Source organism: Lineus longissimus, chromosome 15 (assembly GCF_910592395.1).
Source record: "Lineus longissimus chromosome 15, tnLinLong1.2, whole genome shotgun sequence".
In the NCBI taxonomy this organism is placed as follows: Eukaryota; Metazoa; Nemertea; class Pilidiophora; order Heteronemertea; family Lineidae; genus Lineus; species Lineus longissimus.
In genome coordinates, this window is record NC_088322.1 from 9,030,979 (window position 1) to 9,053,740 (window position 22,762).

Genomic DNA, 22,762 nt, shown 5'->3' on the forward strand with positions numbered 1-22,762 from the left:
CTGACAAATTTTCCAAGCTATTTTAGGCTTGTTTTTCGTGCAGTGCTATATCTTCGAGAAATGGAGCATCTATTAAGATGGAAAAGTGCACATTTTAATGCCGACACTGTGTTTAGCCGATACAAATCGTGCCCTAGTGGTCTCGACATACCCCGGGTAAGAAAAGATTATGATCAATGGACTTGTCTTTTGGCATGTATTGCACTGTACGCTTTATCTACACTACGTAGAACAGTGTGGATGAAAAACAGAGTAGAACAAAACGGATTCAAACCAATAACTTCCGGGTCAATGACATGCAACCTAACCACTACACACCATTCAGTTCATTTAAATGTGATTCCTCAGCAATGACTCTCTTTATCATGCAAAAGATTATAATTATTATGCGACGAATATTTTTTTCAAAGAACACACTCTCGGACCCTACTGTCGACGTAATTGTTCTAATAGCGCCCGCAAGAAAACTTACGCCGCAATATCAAACAATACAGGACTGTGTCATGCCCCGTTCTCTTTTCACATGACACAAAAATTAGAATGTCATCGTTGCCATGGAAACAGATAGACAAGTGTCCCGGCCTGACCTTAGGATGCCTGTATCCATCAAGAAATAGTTGTTCGATTCAGGTTAACTTGGCCGAAACATGTACATTTTGTACAGAACCTTACACGAAAATATTGGCTGGGCTACTGACTACCAGTAGAGCCACTGGGAGGCTATTTGAAGACCTACGCAGTGCAACAAGTGGTGGCACAGTGCTGCCCTACAGGTAGATACTCGGAACTGGAATCTTCGGCTCTGTAAGTTGGTTCTACGCATTGATTGAAGATGGCAATAGTAGTTGTTGCTTGATGCTCGTCACATGTTGGAAATACATGTACCTGATCTGCAGGACCCTTTTGCTCAATATGTCTGCATTGGCAGTAACGTTGGCATGAAGTCCTGACGCTACTTTACTGAAAGATAAGGCTAAGTTGAGCTAATGATGTCCTTTGTCGTTAACACCGATTGAACAGCTAACCTAAGCCGTTTGCCTGTTTTGCCCTCTTTGGGTGGAGTTCCAGTCGGGTTTTTGTGCAGGTGATTCTATCTTTGGCAAGAGGATGGAGTCCAGGGCCCAGTTGTTCAGTCAGCATAAGATCAGAATTCTGGTACTCAACTAATTATTTGCAAGAGTAGCGTGATACCGATGTTCTGCTAGCCCCAACTAAGCAACCAGGCCCTCAATGTTAGCCCTTCAAATCAAACATATCTCACACCTAAAAACCGCGAGACCATGCCAGCTCCAAAAATGCGAACTGTTGTGCCAGACATTGACTTCCATTAGTATCTTTGTCGTATATATTCATATATTCATACATATCTTTGTCCGTCCCAATCCTAGTAGTTTTGTTCCGTCTTATGCGAAAGACGATATTAGCGTAGCGACGCTATCTGGGGTCGGCTAATAATAGCCTAGCGTAATAGCATCAACATCCGAGTGTTTGGTTTATCTTAACAACATTGCGACCGTAAAGTATGACCGGAATTTATTTTCCCATCATGCCTGGCTCAGCCATCAAGTCACTAATCATTGGTTGACTTGAGCATTATCTAAGCAATGCATACAAATGGGGAGCCAAATAGCAAATGTCGTCATCTGAATCTTAATCAGTGAACACCTTCCTTATGCTTCTTTAACATGTTTAAGGACTTTGAATAAGCGCATCGGTTGGAAGAGATTGGAACAAAATTTTCTCTATCCTGATAATTGGACAATTCAACTTGGGCTTGGAATATACCAGGCCAGGAGGATAATACCACTGCTTGCCACCGTGCGCCGCCACCCGTAGTATCACACTAATGCCGATCTACATGTAATAAGGATTTTCGTCATTGTTGCAAGGCATCTTCAAACATGGTTACACTTCCTTCGAGTGCATTTTTACTTCAATAATTTTTCAATATCCTGTTTGGAGAAGTCACGGTCCGACTGGAAGCGATTTTTGCATGAACAACCAACATATCTCATGCCCAAGTTGTTCTCTACGCATGCGCGTGAATAAGATCTCCAATGAACCTGTACATTAGGAAATTTGGCTCAAGGTTCTGTCGACCAAGTGCATTATTCAAAGTCCTCAGAGGTCATGTTTGTGTGTGTTGTTTACATGTGTCCCGCTAGAGGTGCTACTGTATACATCTCTCCACAGGTGGCGGCACTTTTAACTAGATTGCTCTATCCAAGGTTACTGACAGACCTTCTGAATGTTTTCTAAGATTGTCTCCCGTAGATATGAAAAACTTATTGAAAAGCTTAAACCCAGTCATCCCTTCAAGATGGGACTTTAAAAATGAGAAGATATTTTTGTAGTTTCATCGTTACACCATGCGCGTGCAAAAATATTTTCCTTCCTGTTTCTCTTCAAACTATTACCATACACTATATCTCCGTTTCAACCGCACTGTTCAGGCATTCATCAACTTTGTAGCTTGGGTGATTTTCAATGACCCCATAGCGACATCGAAACAACATTTTGTATACGTTTAAAGTGGCATGTGTCATTGAATATCAAACTTAAACGCATGCTATGGTATGAACAGTTTTCGAGGGGGACTTTTAACATAATAATGAGACCTACCTGGCACTCCAGCCTATAGTCTCCCTTTAAGGCAGAGCTGTCTTAGAAAGCAGCGGTCATAATATGATTATTAATATTTTGGTAATTTTCTTCAAGAATATTGAGGGGCATGTCATTATACGTACGTCGTCATTATACGTACGTGCAGACGAAGGACAACATGACAAAAAACTTACACTGTTTTGCGTCAATTTGTCCATACTGAACAGAGTAATGTAACATATCGAAAAAGCTCATTAAAATTAATCACACAGGGTTGGCCTTGTTTTCCAAAGTAATTTATTTTTTGGGTAAAACCAATTACATTTATATATATATTGTACTTAGTAATCTCAGACCCTCTGTCTGATAATTGAATTGGAAAGCTAATATTCGTTGTCAATAGTTTGGGTAGTGATCTACCATTGTTCAGTCATGTTTCACCAATGGTGTCATTAGCTTAGAGTGTGTATGTGTAGTTTAAGTTAGGCCGGGCCAAAGTTTTTGACAGAGCTAGGTCGATCAAGTGCGACATTTTTTTTAAAATTCCCGTCTACTTTTTTTTGAGTTATGTGGTCCGGACATCATATTCGTTCAACTTGATGGCTCCATCGATTTGCCTTAAATCCAAGACGGCTGTAAAAATCCTAAACGGCTGCAAGAAACTAAAATTTATATAACAAATATAATGATAATGTTGGGAATTTGTGTCTCTGAATACTCCCTTGTTGATGTAATGTGTTTTATAATCGCTGCTATATGCAACAGGAATATCTCCCCTCCAGGAGCACAAGCCCATAAACGCCGAGTTAGATATCAATTGCAGGCCGCTGCGATAACCGATTCTTGTCACAGGCACCTGCGATAACCACTGCAAACGAGCAATGTTGTTGCATGCGATCAAGAGTTTCAGCGAAGTGGCATGCATGGTAACTGCACTACGGCATTGTGTTTAAAGCGTATTTCCTACCACGAACACAATGCCATTTCCTCGCATTAGTAGGTATCGAAGCATCATCAAGTCATACTTATGAATAGGAAATGAGACGGTTCATTTTCACCACCCGAGAAATTGTAAAAAGTAGGCTGAATCGTTGGTGTGCGAAATCCCATTTAAATGCATTAATTTTCCCTACCAAAGATTAATAAACAAATGCCATACGTGTACTCCTTTAAGGATAATGAGGAAATAGCAAAGGCCTTTGAGAAAAAATTTAAAGAAAAATAAGTCTCTCTGGTGTGGCCTCAAGACCATTCTCATGAGTATCTATCTATATATATGCCTCTAACTCTAATAGGCCTATGGGCCATATCGTTAAGGCAATTTCTATGTTTGAAGTCATGCCCGAGTGAAAAAGGACATTCTGAATAGAATATGGAAATGTTGACATTTGCCAATACAGGTAGTACGCTGAAAATATGTTGAAATATGAATTATGCTATCTAGAAAATTTCTATTAGTGACATGGACTCGTGAAAAGTGGTTTGAATTTTATAGTAGGAGATATAGTTACTTCGATTTCTCAGAGAATCACAAGGAAAGTTGTAATGAATGGATAGTTGGCTTAATCAGTACTTTCAAGTGATAAACTGAACATTCATTTATTGAGGATACACTTGATTTTCTCGAGGAATTATGGAATTTCACTGCTACAACTAAGGAATCACTAATATTTAGTGAGAAATTTCTTAGAAGCCTTGAGCGCTGTGATAAAGGGATACTTTTTGTAGATCATACTGACGGGAAAATACATCACATGGTCACTTTATGTACAAGTAGTTTTCAAAAGGAGTAAGCGCTCAAAATGATCCCAAAGAACACGTTTTAACAGGAAAAAAGTGGATTAAAAGCCTTCGCAGGATCCTTCAAAAACTGGCAAAAATGTCGTACCAAAGATTTCAAATAAGTCCCCGTCCGCGGGACATGCGGACCAATGCCGGCGACCAGTTTTTTCAGCGCCGGAAACTATTGCCATGCCGCATAATACAGCCGACCCTACATATTATTGCACCAAAAGAGACAACATATTCGGCTTACTACGGTTATGATTCTCCGACGCCGAGAAGAGCAAAGTCGAGTTACAGTAAGATTCGTTTTTCTCATGCAATTATCTCTCATGCAATTAACAACTCCAATTGGGCTGTTTCGTCAACGCTTCCAACATTTTCAGACAATGTGAACAAGGCCACAAATATGACACACATGACAAAGGGGTTCTATCATGTCTAAAACTAGTGATATTTTTTATCGCAAACGAGAGATTCTTATTACTGCGACCTCCAATGCATAACAACCGCTGCGATGATCAATAAAACGAATGTTTGTCTGCAGGTAAACACAAGTTATTGTGGGTCGCAGAGACGACCTGTTCTTGTCGCAGGCACCAGAACTATCGCCACAAATTTGAGACTTCTCGTATGCGATATTTATCATAGGTTGCTGCAACAAAATAATATAATTTCTCTGGTATTTTGCTACAGTGACTGCGTCATCGAATTACTCCACCAAAATTACACGATATTCAAATCTGAGGCTGCTCGCTGATTGGTCGTTGCCTTCTATTCAAGTGGATTTACAATGTTTTACACCTGACCATTCATTTCTTCAAATGTATAGAAGTTTTTAGCAAAAATCAGCCGCTGAACAATGTAGGGTCGGACTTTCGCCTACGGTAACTTTTTGCTATCATGGACTCGATCTCGGATAGCAATTGTGTAGTGTATATCAATTATGAAAAGAACTCAGCTAATCAATCAATAAAAGCTAATAAATGTCAGCAATAAACCGTCATTGCTGTAATAATAATACAGAAGTAGAAATGACTGTGTATTAAGAAAACGTCACTTCACTGGCATATAGGTATAGATAACTTTTGTAGAGGGAGAAAAAGTGATGCATTGAAGAAGAAATGTAACTGTTTACATAAACCACTCTGATCTCGTTTCAAAAGTAGGCCATTAAAAACAGAAACTGATATCATTTTTCACTGCTACCAAAAGCCCATATTGATCCCCATGGCCCCTACTTCAGATGATCAACACAACATTAGATATCATATTGCCAGACAGACACCACGAGAAGAAACCCTTTGGTTTATTTTGACACCCATAGAGAAAGAAAGTCCGTTCATGCCTAATTTATAAATTTATTGTCGTTTTTCACAAAGACAGACCCAGCATGGTGAACATATTTCTGTCATATCAAAGTTGTCATGTGGCCTAGTTAAATCAATGTATGCCTGTGGGGAGCATAAAAGTTAAAATATTCGCTATTAAAGGCCTATTTCAGTATATTGACATTAACTATCGTGTATATCAGATAATCTGCTGTTTGAAAATTGGCGACATTCAGTTCGGCCAGTCAGATTTTATTGATAGGATTTTACAGTCTACGCATAACTTTGAATAAAAATACATCAATCATAATTTTGTGGTTTTCAATGCGGTGACAGTATTTTGTTGATATTCGTCATTCGTTTCATTTTTCTTGACGTGAGATGAGGAGGTTGAATGGGTAGGGGCCCATTGACTAGTGCCTCGCCTATTTTGAGAAATCTTTGAAAAGATATATGGAATTAAAACAGCATTGGACTATTGTCCCTTGGATCTTGGTTTGAGGAATTGAAACCGACTGGACATGCCATGAAGGTGTTGTCCAAAGCCGAGACAGCAGTCGAAGTTTGGGGCAAATAAAAGCTCCACCTGAGCGGTTTTTGTTGCGCCAAGCTAGTGATGAGTTACCGGTATTATTTCTAACTAAAAAAATGTTAAACTTGATATATTCAAGCCATAATCCGCCAATGAACTGCTTTTGACACATCCCATCTCAACCCAATAGGTTATGATTGTCGCAACAAAACCTATAATGTGATCAAAATGAGGCTTATTCAAAGTCCATTATAGATATAAAACATTGTAACCTAGGTGTTTTAGAACTCTATTGATTTCGCCATGAAAAGATATGAAACGTGTGACCTTAACAATACTCAGATTTACCAGAGATCTTATGAGAGGTTGCCAAATTGTGCATATTGCTAGCTTTGCTCTGCCCCATTATATGTAAAGAATTTCTTAACATTTTTTTGTCAACATATTGAAAAACCAACAAGTATTAAGCATACAAGTGAACATTCAATGAAAACGTCTTTGAAGACACATTTTCTGTTGATTGTAAAGGAGATGATCGATGCATTATATGTTGTATGGCTTTGATGAGTTCCGCCTGGTGGCATATCAAACTTAAGCAGTCGATCATCGAAAAAGCTATAGGTTGAAATGTTTTTGATTGCAACAAAGGGCCCGGCCACTACATTCGTTGCGAAATAAAAAAATTTAAGTTGATTTTAAAAGTTTCCAATTATTAAATACCTTATGAATAAAAATTTCAGCAAACCCATTGGGTAACTGTTATACAAATACCATAAATGCCAAGATTCAACAAAATTGCGGCATAATAGAGTAGAACCCCTCTTGTACAGCGGACACACTCTCTAGGGACAGTAGTTTTGGTTCCAAATAGACAGCGTGATAATTTATTAAGGTTTTGTATTTTTCCTTTTTTGGCAATATTTTGATGGAAACTAATGTAGAATAGAAGGTGACTTGGCAGCCGACAGCTGGGTAATATTGCCCTTAATTAAAATGAGAGAAAATATCATCCTTTCGGCAGAGGTGTCCCCATTCAGAGGTTCTTGTCGGAAATTCATGATGGCCCTGATGTCTTCGAGGTTTTCTAATAACTTCACAGTGAATAAACACGTTGTCCAACTGTGAATTAAGGTTATGATGTTTGTAAAGATATGCTGTATCCATAATAGCAATCGGAGCGTAGAATCTACTTTTATTAGAAATCTGTTTCATATGAAGATGTGTAGACAGCTGTATTTGATATCGTATGGAAATGTGGAGACAGCTGTCCTGACTATTAACCCTTTCCACCTCCAACAAAGACATTCTTACTCTAGAGTTTCACGGATCTAAGCCCGCTTTGTTTATTACAAATTCGAAACCAATATGCCGTTTAACGACACGAAAACAGCTACATCGGATCGACGCCACATCCACGTCAGATAAATAACTTTGGTGTTAACGGCGCACAAAATGCGTTCCGGAGATCAAAACATATTTCTGGCAAGAAACATTGATGTTTGTGTCTTGTGTATCTGAGGTACACACACTGACCCAGTGGAAAATTGCGTTTTCAAATCATGTGAAAAACAGATACAAACTCCCTTTGTCAAACCCTGATGACCTGCTCGACCAGAGGTTGCCAGTAGACCACATAACTGTGCTGTTTCCCTGTGAAAAACATAGAAATAGAAATATGACATCACCAATTGCTACCCTTGCATATCCACGTTATATATGAAGCAATTTTTGCTGTGTCACAAACTTGAGGTGTTTTTGAAGACCTGTTGCACTTCCTGTGCATTTCTAAGGAGTTTGTTGTGGATTAAGGATAACCTTTCTGCGTTCAGAGTTTAGATTTTCGTACTATGCCGTCATATCCTCAGGTGATGCGACAAACTTGGTTGTTTGTTGTAGGTCCTTGGCGGTTCCCCAAAGCCTGACTTTAGTAACGTTGTCTCCGGCCAAAAGAAAGAGGATAACTTTTGACTCGGGGGATTTTTTTCTTCAAAAATGTCTGTGGTGTACAAGTATTCTGAGTGCATAAAAGGTAAAATTTCATCAATACTCTACTTTCACCAGTTCTGAAAATTCAGTTCAAGCCATAGATATGATGCATGCACATGGCCATCGCTGCACCTTTAAAAATATTCATTTTCGATGGACGGGTAAGCCCTTAAAATTGTATTTCAACGTGTCATTCGCTTGCGAAATGATTTGGGATATTTATTCGGATCTCAAATTTTAATTAAAGAAAACCAGTCACTTGAATAATTCTTGGCAATATTGAGAATTTTGTTGGAATGGCTCCACAAGTTTGATGTAGTGCAGCATAGGAAACACTTGGGAATAAAATGTACGGCTATTATTTTATCTTCAAGACTATTTTGTTCCTATGATATTGATGGTGTAATTTACTTATTCAGTTGATCAATGACCCCGAAATTAATTAATTGAATAATTAGTTATTAAGATTAGCATCCAGAGAAACGAAAATAACCATGGCCATGGCAATTTTCTGCTTGCTAATTAATATCAAGTAATTTAGAGTTGGCTTAATTCATTTTAGCTCAAATCTTCATCAATATTTAATCACTTCAAGAAACCGCTCAGTTTAATTCTAGATTTTTTCTTTCATCAAGATCCCAATAGATTTGGTATCGACTTGGAACAGATAAACAAAATCTGCTCTATATTTGTTTCTTTACAAAAACAAACATAGATATTTACATATTTTCATATGATGGCTCGGACTAAAGCGCCGTACAAACGACGAAAGTCGCAGCGATTCAAAGATCGCTTGTTTGCAAGTCTCAGGCTAAAGCGCTGCGCATGATGACTCGTCGAATAGAGCATAAGACTTTTGAAATGTCATAATACCATGTGCTCTACACTTAGCATGCTATATCCTAAATTGGAAAAAGAGTATGAAACTTATCTTGCTGTAGATTATATTCAGTAACATGTTGTTTACAAATCCTTAAATTGACAAATCTGCACGAATTCTGTCAATTTTCAGGGCCATCCAATCTCAATACTTTAACTGACAGCTGGCTAACATGGCCTCTATATGACCTCCTGTTAGATGACTTACATGTATCTATTATTGCTGTTCAGTTCCTAAATTAAAAAAGATTTTACCTCTTATTCTATATTTAACGATATCAATATCAATTTCACCTTATATATTGGTTTTATTCAGTACCAATTGTGCTTTGAGTTTGTTACTATAGTTCGTTTTCAATATATGAGGGTTTCGCTCACAATATTCAAGGTACCTGACAATATGAGATTTTTTGCTACTTTCACAATATTTGAGGTTATTTGGGATATCCGAAGCTTTTAGCATTACGGAAATTATAGTGTAGTTGTGAGTGCACTCATATTGAATGACGTCACATAGGCTCTCAGATGTCACATGATTACATGTAAGTTGGTAGACATCTGTCAAAAAGCAGTCCCAATCACCAGACAGGAAACCAGTCTACTCCAACCATAATATTGACTTGTTCTGTAACAAATTATATTGATGTAAAAACCAATCGAGCTATTTCCTCTCGATATAACTGACGTATAATTTTCAAACGAGCCATAATCACGACAGGTACCAATATGGTTATTTTGTTACCATGGTAACGACAAGGCCACTTACTCTCTTATCCGACTAGGCTTTCGTATTGTATTCAAAAATACGCCACGTTAGGAGTAGGAGATTAATCTCGGGGATGCAGACAACAGGTTGGTAACATTTTAGTCAAACCCTGTCCCATTTTAGCATAACCCTGCTCCGCAGATATTTTATGTAGGGTCAGAGTATGTGACGGAGTTTGTAATCAACCTTGTCCCAGGTTAATTATAGTGATGGATACTTTCATTTTGAAAGCTTAAGGCAGTGGTTAGTGATACTAGATACCAGGTTGTTCAGAAGGTCATTGTTTATTGGTACAGTCTGTATCAAAAATAGTGTCTTGCCACTTTTTGGCAACTTGCTTCTTACTTTTCCAGTGCATTCATTGACTTGTTTTCTGGAAAATACGTTTGTTTCATTGACCGAGATAATTCGAATACAGAGATTCACCCTTAGCGTACACCGCTTAATTCAGGACGCCCTCTCTATTTAGGACACCCTCTCTATTTAGGACACCCATCAACTAAGGACACAATCCTTGATAAGAACTACGCATTGCAAGTTATTGACTTACAATGCATAGTCTGCAACGTGAAGCATCACACTGACTGTGCATGATTTAAAAATCAGTTATTTTCGTCTCAGTACATGTTTTTAGAGATTCAGTTTTGTTGCGATGGCATCTGAAGATTTCCTTACGGAAATATCAATACATAGTTCAGTGACAGGAAGAATTGAGGAGGTTACATGTACTTTAACACTTCTGTACGTAATCACCAAAGTGAAGACACTCCTTTCTAGTTCTGCATTCAAGTTCAGAAATTATAGAAAATGCCAAGAACCGTCAAAACTAATTGACATAAATCCACATGTTGAAAAGTTTTCGAGCACTTTCAGATGGTACCACTTGTGTTTTGGTGCATTCTCATTTTAAGACACACGAGTTATCGTTTTTGCCGGAACATATATTTGCAATACCATAATTGTTTGAAAATTCTTGGTGACTTTTCTAATGTTACTATTTGTGGTTTGGAAGTTCTTGGTGAGCGCTTTCTAACTTGTCTAATGGTACTATGTGTAAACCTTTTGACACAACCACTCATGTTTGTTTTTCTTAACCTGTTGACATGACCAATCCTTACAAGGTTCTTGTTGAGCGCTTTTTGATGGCATAATTGGTTTTACGATTAGTTTTCCTTTTTGTTATTTTCTCAAAGTCGGGTTTCGTCTTGGTAGGGTTAAATCATTTTTGATCTCTATTTGTACCTACTACTTATCGGATATTGATCTTCTTGATTAGTATTATTGATTGATTTCATCGACTGGTTTATAATCCACGACTGAATAGTCTCTACCATGCCCTTTATTAACGATCAACGTCTTGATCAGATATTTTATTCGGATCAATGGGATGTGCTGTAAGACTTTATGATGCGCATTAAATTGGCTCAGGAGAAAATGTGGCGAGACTGATTAAAGAGGGGGCCGGGATCAGGGAATTTTGCCTCAAAGCTGAACTGTATTTTCTTCACTGAATGAAAGCTGTCTATGATTCATAATGGGCGCAAGATCTGGCCGGGTTGCTCAATCAGCAGTAACGCTGATGTTAGATCATAACTTTATTTTCAAAACCTTTCTTTTAGTGCATCATGGGTCAGGTGTTAGACAAATTTGCAACTGCTGTAAGGGAGTGCGAAATCCTTCAGCATACCCGTAATACGCAAAAAAGTAAGTTATTGAAGTCTGTGCCCCATCACCCTATGTGGTCAGTTATGCTTGCCACACGCTATACATTATTATTTTTAAGCGGTTGATGTCATCCTTGACAAAATCATCCTCATCATCAAGGATTCTACGCAAGCCAACTAAGTAACGTGTGTTGTCTTCTAATGTGAATTTGGATAAAGAATATGATTGTTGTTTTTGTGGTGCGATAAAGTAGCGCCGTTGTTTACATTATGTTACGGCAGCCCGTATAGGAAGTCCGGATCGGCTCGCTCAAGTGACGCTAAAATCCGCGCAAATGGGCTATTTGGAGCGTTTTTCTCAGCAAATATGTGTAGTGCTCATTAAAAAACTTAGGGTGGTTGATGCTTCCTTGGCTGATTTGTGTTTGAAGCAGTGTTTTGAGAGTCTCAAACTTCTGAAGTGAGCTGTGTGCATGGTTCCACATTTTAGTGCAACCCGAGGGAACTTTGGTAGAGCATCTTGGTTGCGTGTCCAAAACACTCCACTCTCAGAACGAGGCTTATGCATTTTCCATTTAAAAGTTGACTTTACGGTACCAAGGTATTTTAGAATTTCTGCTATAGATCGTGTGGAACTACATATAAAAGCATAGCTGGCCATACAGGGTAATGTCCTCTCACACGTGCTATTGTCCTGTGATATACAAAGTTAATTGCGTCACAATCATTGTCATCTGCCATTTCCTCTTTTGCGCAAATTCTGAATTTCACAGATGCTTTGCACCAGCTTAAGCTTCAGAGCTGGTCTGGTGATCACTTCCTCGCACTGCACATGTCAAACGTAAACAGTAAAAACCCGTGCAACACAAGAGCACAATTCTTTCCACAGCTTAAGTATTTCAAAGGTTTTTCATTTTGGCTCGGGGGCCAATTATGGTGAGACGTAGCCGATGGAGTTTTGGATCTTAATCCCCAACCAAACCGCAAGATCGGATGGTATAGTACATGCAAATCGTAGTCAATCATAACAAAATTGATGCTTTCAGGCAAAAACCATTAGTCACAGCAAAAAAATTGTGTTTGATACTCAAAAATACCTCGTAAATGGATTTAGTGTCTTTTGCGTCGAAGCTCGTCAAGTACTTTTCGATGCTTTGAACTAAATTGAACAACATTATCAAATTGCTAATGTACCTACAAAACCTCTCCTCGATGTACCCTTCCTCCCCTCTTCACCCAGACACAATGTAAATTTCTCCTCCAGCTGAACCATTTTCCTAATTTAGTATAATTAGCTTCTAAGGGCATATTAGTGCGTTTGTAAGGCGAGTCTTTGAAGTTTTGATTCGCGGTATTAGAGCGGATAGCCAACGGGAATCGCACAGGCGGAGATGGCATCTAACATGGGGCGCGTAGAGGCGACTCTATTTGTTGAACAATAGTGCCATTAACCCTTCGGTGCCAAATCTGCATATAGGAGATGGTACATGTGTGTTCCACAGTTTTGATGAATTGATCAGAACAGTACAAAAAGCTAATTTCAAACAGCATCCATGTCTAAATCTATTTTGTGAAGGCACTGGATAATACACGAGGGCCTCTGTTCGCCAGTACATCTATTAAAATCTTAGGTCCTCTCTATATTCATACAGCCAGTTCTTATTGATAAGAATATAAGTCTTCGGTCACTCGCAGTTTCACATTCATCACACCCTGCCACAGTACAGGCGTTCTCCTTTCCCTTAACCAAAGGCCAAGTTCTCTCTCTTTCCTCGCTTATGGATCCCTCCGCTAATGGCGTCTGTGATGTTGGCATCCATTGGCTCAAAATCGCCAAAGGGGCTGGTATTTCTCACAAACCAACTCGCTTTCTCCTTATGATGAAAGTAATAAACACAGCCTGTCCATGGCCAGGGGCGTTTATCACTTTCATTAAGGCAGGAGTACATCGAAGTCGCATCACATCAGAGTTGCAATGGGACTTGCTTAGTCCCAAACAACAAACAGGAATAAAAGTTATGACAATAGCCATTGCTTTAAAAACCGCTAGCCATTAAGTTCCGGAAAGCCTGAATACGCGCACGATAGTGTGTTTTTTCAGCCGTATATGCAACTATTGTCCCCCAGTCATGCCAGTAGATTCTTGCCAGTTGCCTTCAAAATATACAAACAAGATACGTTCCACGCATGTCCTAATCCTTTTATGACTACAATATCGAATTCGTGAACTGTGATGCACAACTTTATCATATCATGTGCGAGTCAAAGAATACATGTCTCCCACACACAACGCCAAGGATTGCTCGATACAATCTCGTTCATTCACCAATCTTAACACTGTAGCCTACATATAGATACACCGTAGTCGATTCGTGACAGGTCCTGCGTACTGGTTTTGCCAAGATTTTAACAAGATTTGGATTGGGTTTGCTGAAAGTGGCGACATCTGATATTTTCCACAGCTAACTTTAATTTGCCGGGCTACGGGATGGGCTGTCAATGCCTATAGCATCCCTTTAAGCGATCCGTCATGGTCGACTGCCTCCCTGGCCTGTCTTACTCTAAAATTATTAGGATTTACTCTCAGCCACTTAATATGTATAGATACTCATGTTTCTTATTCGATTTGCAAGAATTGGTCATTCGAGCTTAAAATGCGGACATGGCATCTCGCTAAGGGTGTGGAATCAATACTCAGCCTGTTAACCTTGCACCCTTTGTTTGTTCAACCCTTCTTTTATTTTCATTATTTACACGAATGTTTATCTCAGCTTTTATTTGTTAACTCTTTCATTGTGAAAGCCACTGTTTGGTCTGCGTTTAATAGCCTGTGCGGAACAACGGATAGCGAAGCTTATCTGAATCGCAAATGATATTTAAAAGTGTTGTTATTTCATGTGGTGATACCAAGTTTATTGTGTTGTGTGTATCAAACTAGTATTTCCTCCAGTGCATGGAATGTAGAGAGTGGCTGGGGCCAAGTGCTGACGAATTATAATTATAGTAGGGCATGACGTGCACAGCATGTCATTCGCATGTGATGGGGACATGTGACATGACATACGATGTAGGTCACCAGCAATAAAACGATCAACCTTCGCTTTGTTATTAAATCTGAAGCTGAAGCTGAAGCAAGGTATATTGCAGTATCAAAATCTCCCTTCTTAGCTCTAAATATTGCTTACAGTCCATCTCTAAATTCCAGTTTAGGATCGTTATGCATTTTGAGGGGGCATTAATATCTACTTCTGAGACCGTCAGCAAATGGGGCGAATTGAAGAGACGTTAGGAAACCCTCAGTCACCCGCAAGTCTTCCCGTGGGTGTTCCTGGTCAAGAGTTACATGTAAACTGGGGGTAAACTTTACGCCCCTATCGTTGGGGCATCAGCTGGCATTCGCGCAGTTGCTTCTTGAGGTCAACCATCTTGTTTCAGCGGTCAGTCCCCTAATCAGAAGCCACGTTGCGTAATATATACGTGTGGGCTGATTAATAGTCATCACTAAATTGATAGCGCAACGTGACAGGCTTATCGCATAAACTGGTCGAAATGACTGTCCGGAACTCGTGTCAGACGCAGTAATACTCTCGACGCCATTAGTGAGATGACCAATCATCTTGAAGAGATGGCCATCTGATCCACAACATCATCTGACCATTTCGAAATGAGAGACAAAGTATATGCGTCTTAGTCTTTGTTAAGGGCGTGACAGAGTGGTGCCCATTTGACCTTCAACCCAAGGGGTAGGTTTGGTAATTGGTTCCGGCGCCTGCTTTTAACATTCTGCCCTTCCAGATGTATTTTGGAGCGAGAAAATGCTGCAGTGTAATCAGGCCTTTGTGTGTAGTGTCATATGATGCCAAGTTCACCAGCTGAATGCCAGACCGATGGACCTCTCCATCTGACCCCCTGACCTCTGAGGAATCCGCCTTGCATTGTTATGATTTAGGGATTGCATGGCATTGACATCGAGTTGGTTCGGTGCCATCATATGACAGCTGACAATGACCAAGAGTCCACAATAGCCTAACCCTATCATTTATTGATAGTCCAATTCTGTTCAACGCCTGCAAGCGTATACATGTATATGGTTTAGAGGCAGGTAGAATGTATATTTCTTGCTGTTCCAACTGTGGAAACCCACTACACGTATCATCCCATCCCAAAACCTTAACTCACTCATCCAAGTAACAACTGGAATACTGGACTGTACGTTTGTGCCTACATGTATTTTATTTCAGAAATTAAAAAAAAGATTGTCAAAGTGCATTTTTCCGAAATGTTCCTTTTAAAACGAAGTGTTTTTAGTGTTTTTATACGCACTAGACGATTATGTGAAGTAATGGGTCTTTTGGCCCTTGAATAGTTGGCTCAAAATTGGAAGAAATTGGTAATATCTAACATTGGTAAAATTTAAGAGGGTTCCGTTACAGCAGACTCGAAGATTTTTAGTAAATCGCCACACTTATGTCTTCTTGCCGCGTACATCATACGTTCAATACACGCGCAATGGACGCCAATACTGGAAAAGTGAATATTATTGAGAATAGCATGTCTGCTATGGAGAATGGATGAGAGTGAGCCACAGCAGTAAGTTTGAAAATAAGCCATGAGAGTGAATCGTGAGAGTGAGTAGAGGTGATCTTGGACCTGTGTGTCAAGTGTTGTCCGGGCTACTTGATGGTCGATCAGTGATATATGGGCCAATTTATCGGGAACGACCGTCAGGGAAATTACGAGAGGATGAGGCATTTATCAGGATTATGTGGTGGCCATGATGATCGATGTGCACTATCACATGACCACGACATATTCCCAGTCTGTCGAGTGTCCGTGGATGATAACGGAAGTTTACTTGTTAGATTGAGGCAACAGGTGCATGGTCAGATGGATAGGGAATTTGATGAGCGGGCACTTGGACAGGCGATGTAGAATTGGTCCTTTGACTTTGGTTCATACTGATATAGCTCCTAAGACTGCCTGTTATATATAGTTGGAAATTGATTTATCGGAGTAATATGACACCAGAAAAAACCTGAACCAACTCGAACGTTTAGTGCTAAGTCACTGTTGATGATGTCATCGGTGAAGTGTTAATTCCACTAAAATCCATAGAAGCTGCGCCTCGCCTAATTTGAAACAAGGAGCGGCACAGCGAACGGTTAATCTACCCTTAATAACAACTGTTGTCTATTGATAATGGTACAACTTAATCAATCTTAATCACACGTTTCCACATGCATGCATGTATGACCGCGTCCAAGAGAAATCTGGCCTTGTATCGTTATAATTATCGACATCGTTCCATGTATCCCGGGCGAATTAATTAGGTCGGCTTCGGTCGTTAATGAAAGAAAATGTCACTGTATCAGATCTTAGAATCGATATTGTTAGGATATGCATGATTTCCTTTCATGAATCCTGGGTCTGTTTGGTTTTCATTTCAATAATAGAAAGTTGAAAGTCGTGAAGAATACGAAAGACTGAAATGAGAAATGATTCCGATTGGAAGCAGTATCAACAGGCTTCTGGAACAGTTTTAGATCGTGTTTTGGAACTCTTCATTTATAAACTGATTGCTTTATCTAGATACTGCAACGAATACACCGAGTTGGAGATTTGCCGTATATTTCATTTCTTACCAATTATATATCTGACACCAGCTTGTCAGGACATTTTTTCTGTCATCTATCTGATCAAAGCGCTAATACCCCTAGTCTGATTATACTAGGATAATACGAGAGCCTTGAGGTTGTCCGCGGAGAGGGTGAGATATCGACGCTTCCTTCCTGGCTATCATAGTTCTAATAGATCTTAACTACCGTGTCATCTTTGAACGATCGCCACACTTCGCTACGGTTGGTACCGGGCACGCTCGACGCTGGAAGAGGCTGTAGATGCCGTACCGTGACGCCATCTTGGCATCATTTTGGATGTCAAGCCACGACCTTGACCCTGCTGACATCGTCAACAAAGTACACCGCGTGTCTGTGGATAATGTCTGTGTTGATGTTGACACATTTTAACACATACTAGTGTTGTGCTGATGCCAATGACTGTCACAAGGGTACTGACGTGAATTTACTGTTCAAATGGTGTCCTTTTCTGTGATAATGCAATCTTTGCACATACTCCATAGCAATATACCTGCTGTCATAACCAATGTATTACACGGAGACGCACTACACACTCGTGACGCACTCACTAGTCACGGGTTACCCAGATCTCAGTCAAATTGTGCGACAGAGCCTTGCCGTTAAATTTTTCTTAGATTTCACTTCAATTTGGCTGTCATGATGTACTCCTTGAGCTATATTAGCATGAGTGTGGAGTGCTCTAAAGGAATCTTCTGTCCCATAATACGATTGGAAAATAAGTCAACTGAAAGACAGCTGTGTAATCCCTTTTTGGAAGTGAATGCCATTGAGCAAGAAGCCACTACCAGTGTAGTCAATTTACATGTATAGACGCTGATGTGTATGTACCTTAGGGCATGTGTACATGTCAATAAATAAAGATCATGTGAAAGGAAGTGTTAGAAAATTTAAATGGTTATAAAGTATCTCGAAAGAAACTTGAATCTTCAGACCTGACTGAAAATATTCACACTTCAATTTGCATTTCATTTGAAAATTCCTGCTCGATCATGTCGATAGCACAATCTCCTTGGTACTCAATTTTGTATTTGCATCCCCGTCTTCAAAACACGTACGTTCATAATCACTCTGACAATAGTATGTGTGATCGTGAATCGATTACTGGGCGCGAATCGGCTCATTAGCGACGCGAACGCTACGAATTGTTTTCTCGTCGAAATGTCACTGCGTCTGTAAATCGTGTGATTATTCTCAGACTCGTTTTATGCATTCAATCTTGGGCGGTTTAAAGGGATCACCCGTGACACCATTTGCATTTCTAAACGCCATCAAATTCATGGTTCGTAAAACTGAAAGGAGACCTTTGGGACTTTTGCTTTGATGGTTTCGTAGCCATAGACTATGGCGCCCAATTGCTGACAATTAGTGGAAATATTGTGAAACTCCTCTATTACGTACGCCCTCCGGATTGACGGGAGCTTTTCCTAATAAAGAGGTGTCCCGATTAGAGAGGTCGGCGTGAATGGAAACAACCAGATTTCCTCATAGGGAAGCTTTGCTGTCAACCGAACCTGGCCAGAAACAAACTTACAACTTACCGTAAAACTGACAGTCACTGATGTAAATGAAGATAAAAAGCGCCAAAACGACTGTTGCCAAATTTCTTTATTTTAAGATTTTCGTATATGCTACATGTATATGAGAATGATTCCTCAAGGGTGAATGCAAAATAAGAAGACAGCTGATGATGCCATCCTGATTATATATTTCCCTCTCACTTCCGTGAATTATATCAGTTGCGAAATACCACTTGCAGGAAAGCCTTGTTGGCCGTCGCCTCTGACCTTGACGTTCCCGATGGGATGTTCGTCGACATTTAAGACATGGATCCGTCATCTTCAGCTGGCTGGCCTTTCTAACATCAAAGCAAAGAAGTGGTGCAGATCTCTCAAGATGACATTACTGGAACGATGGAGTGTCCTTCAGGGCTCTAAGTGATTAACCCTTGGATTAGCATTTACCCTTAAAAAAAGTATTGTCAAAATTTTAATCGTTTAAGACATTTACAGAACAGCCAATGCTAAGAAAGAAAATATTTGCTCTTGGCAGAATAGATCATTATAAGAAGAAGTACCCTAAATATTTCACTATATTTACGAAGGAAATTGGCAAAGAAGGATTTACTTGCAGAAACATGCATATTTCTGATGAGTTGTACTCCTCTGGGGACTTTAGCGCAGCACATTGTAGTTATCAATTTATGCACACTCTTCCAGTAGTTATAAGCGCGGCTGAAGTTGCTCTTAGGAAAGAGTGAGTTGTGTCAGTTTTTCTTAGTTTTTGTGATACGACTGACACTTGTCGGGAGCGTTGAAACCTCAATGCCTGAGTTATCCACACTATTCAAGGTGATCTGGTCTGGCATCCCGGTCATCCATTAACACACCCAGTCATCTGCATGTATTTAACGACATGCTGTATTATGCGGCGATGTCAGCGCATGTCTGAGACCATAAATCTTTTGATCACGCACCGGAAGAGGGGAACGGGAAGCGGCCGAGCATGCAAAAAGTCGGATCGATATTTCTAACATCGGGCCGACAGGATGCTGTAGTATTATCCATGCAAGAGGAATGTAACTGATGCGTATTATCTAGAGCGTTAGTGCGCATGTCCCTGCAAACATAGGATAAAACATGAAAAAAGTAGCCCATGTCTGTGATTAACTTAATGCCCGTACAGTTGCCGAAGTTTCCTTCCAGTCAAAGGCCGGATTTGATATATCACTGGTGCATGGATCAGGGGTCGGAAAAACGTTTTTTTCCTGCAGATTCGACATATTTTTGAACAAAAAGTGGTATTCTGCAACAGACAGCCCTGTTCGCCCATAATTCAAGTCATTGCTTTATTAAGTAGTTACCTAAGCTTTCTGGATCCCCTTATACATGTATATGCAATGTATTACTTCTGTTTTGCTGCCTCTGTCTACAGTAAATGACGGTAGAAAGATGTGAAATATGGCGACGAAGACAGATCACTGTTTGTACAGTTGATGTATTGTTGATTCACTATAATTGAGCCAGGTGAAACATGTGAAACATTGCTCAATCTGTTTGTTTTATTGTTGGGTATCCTTATTCCAATAACACGGTGGTAAATAGAGAGCTTGGCTTAGAACCTGGTACCAGTTGTGCTGAACAACTCCGACTCGCCTTAGCCACTGACAAAGACTGCTGTATCCTTTCATTGAGACTGGCTTTGGGGGTTTTTCTTTTGCCTGCTGCATCTCCTAGCAAGCAAATGACCCCGTCCAAGTGCAAAGAAGCCCTAGCCCTTGTGATAAACTCTTCTTCTGGCCAGTAACCGAAGCCGAATTTGGAATCACTAAGCTAATAGAGAGGAGAAGAGAAATATATGCTGGGATATATGTAGTGCAGAGCATGCGTAATCACTGAGAAAACAATCAATCCGATATAAATATATTCTCATGCACTTACCAGTAAGTGTCCTGAGTTTTCTTGGGGGGGGGGGGGGGTGAGGGGCGTCCTATTGGCTTAAAGTGGGGAGGGACTTGACAATTATCACTGCCATTTCCCAAAAAGGAACCCAGCCTTGACGAAAAAGAGGCATTTATATCATTGGTACAAAAGACTGGCAATAAATCTGCAAGTTAGGCCCAGATGTGTTTCCCACTCGGCCCTCTCCTTGGAACATTTTGAAATATAGCAAATCACTGTTAGAAGTGGTTGCCATGGCAATCATTTAAGGTCTAAATGTACCTCTGGATACTCAAATTTCAAAGATATTGGGTCTTACTTAAAAGTTCACTTAAGGTAGGCAGCTTATTTGTTTCTCTTTTGATGCTGGAATGGTAGCTCTTGTTACGTATAGACATGTTACAGACTCAAAGGTTCAAGTGTACCTTGCATAGGTACACTGCCTTTGTGATAATGATAATAGAAGTAATTCAAATTTATATATCACACTTTTCAACAGATCAGTTGCTCAATCGCGCTTTGACATGGGCCATTATTACCCCTGCTATCATGGCTATGGAGATGTGCATTCCGATTCGGTTCAAGCTAAAATGCAGGAAATGAGTGCCGTGTGGAAACTTATGACTCATCCAAGTAACTTACTAATGCACAGTACCATAATGCATAAGGCTAATGCACTATGAGAAGTACCAATTTACTCGTTGGTGAAGAGTAGCCACTCGCTCAAGAACATAAATATGAAGCAGCAGTATGTAATCCATCCGAGAGTCAAACCCATGACCTCCTTTTTATGACCCCAGTGCTGGAAACACTATGACAATGACACCATGACAATAAGCTGACCATCTTGTGAGATCAGACATTATGATTAGCCGAGCTGATGTCATGGGTTAAAGTTAGACCCCTACCGCTATGACACGCAGTAAAATCTTCTGGCATTGAAAGTGGCACCGCTTTCACCTAAGTCGGTTATACCGCTTCCTAATCCTTCACTCGACTGATTGAGCTTCCTGGTGTAAGTACCCATAATGCCCTCATCTCCGGTTGGAGCGTGTCATGATATCGCGGAAGCCGTACTTGCTGTCTCTGTCACTGGTTCACCTCGCCTCATTTATTCCATGTAGCCAGAACTAATCCCAATTTAATTAAATCATCGCTTTGGCGTCCGAATCCTGAGCAGTTGATTGGCGTAGGGTTAAGCTCGGGAGATTTTTCTCTATAAAATCATTGGTTGTATATAAGTTATTACCCGTCAGTGGTCATTGCACCATGTCCAATCCCTCGCCCCCCCCCCCCCCTTTATCTGCTGAACTTCTTTTTTTTTCTCCATATACGCCTGCTGCAACGCATCAGTTTAGTGTCAAAGCAGAATCACACATCATTTTGTGCAATGTCTAATTAAGAACAGAGTGAAAATTAAAGTGGTCAAACCTGGTGAAAAATTAGTTCCTGATGAAAGGATATCCCATGCATCTTTGGCGAAAAACTGTCAAAATCTGACCCGAAGTTTTATCGCCAAGCGTCAATCGAATAGGTCAAGTGTCTGACGAGGCGCAGTACACAGTTGTAACTGATGCATGAGAAGAAAGAAGTGCTTCTCTTTTTGGGCTGTTTCAGATAGGCTTTCATCGTAAAATGTTCTCACTTACATAATTTTAAGATTCGCAAACACTTATTTACGGTTTATATATTTGGTGAATTATGAAATCATTTCAGTTTCTCGAATGAAAAGTTGTTATTGGATTTTAATTTTCACGAAATTTCAGTTCTCTGCGAAGTCTTCAAATTAAAACACCCGGACAATTTGGCGATTTGTAGTACGGGGTAACAGTGTGTTGCTAGCAGTATCCTTGAATGTTCCCTTGCCGGTTTAGACCTGTTAAAGCTCTTTAATGGGGGTCGATGTTATCACGAGTTGCCCAAGATATCCCTTTAACAACAATGGGAATTAAGGTCTACGTTCGAGTGGATATTGGGCTAGGCCTGAATTCTTGTAACTGCAGAGCAAGCAGCGAAAAACGAATGCTCGATTCCGTTAGCCAATGATTGTGCTCAGCTGATCATGAGACGTTTCCCGATTGGTACATTCATATATTTGTAATCTGTGTAGTATTGTGTTCTCCA

The 22,762-nt window shown here is 40.0% G+C and overlaps 1 protein-coding gene across 16 annotated transcripts in view; it reads left to right on the forward strand.

Annotated features, from left to right (window-relative positions):
- The window catches only part of LOC135499874 (dual specificity calcium/calmodulin-dependent 3',5'-cyclic nucleotide phosphodiesterase 1A-like), a 190,692-nt gene that overhangs the window by 78,835 nt on the left and 89,095 nt on the right, over nt 1–22,762 (forward strand). For 2 of the 16 annotated variants that reach the window (XM_064790885.1, XM_064790887.1), the window contains exon 1: nt 4,075–4,685. The exons of 13 other annotated variants lie outside the window; for them this stretch is intronic. In XM_064790885.1, the coding sequence (XP_064646955.1) occupies nt 4,484–4,685 (202 nt within the window). In that variant the 5' untranslated portion in view covers nt 4,075–4,483. Of the gene's footprint in view, nt 1–4,074; nt 4,686–9,927; nt 9,967–22,762 lie in introns of those variants that run through there. One more of the 16 variants, XM_064790894.1, reaches the window with a different exon arrangement.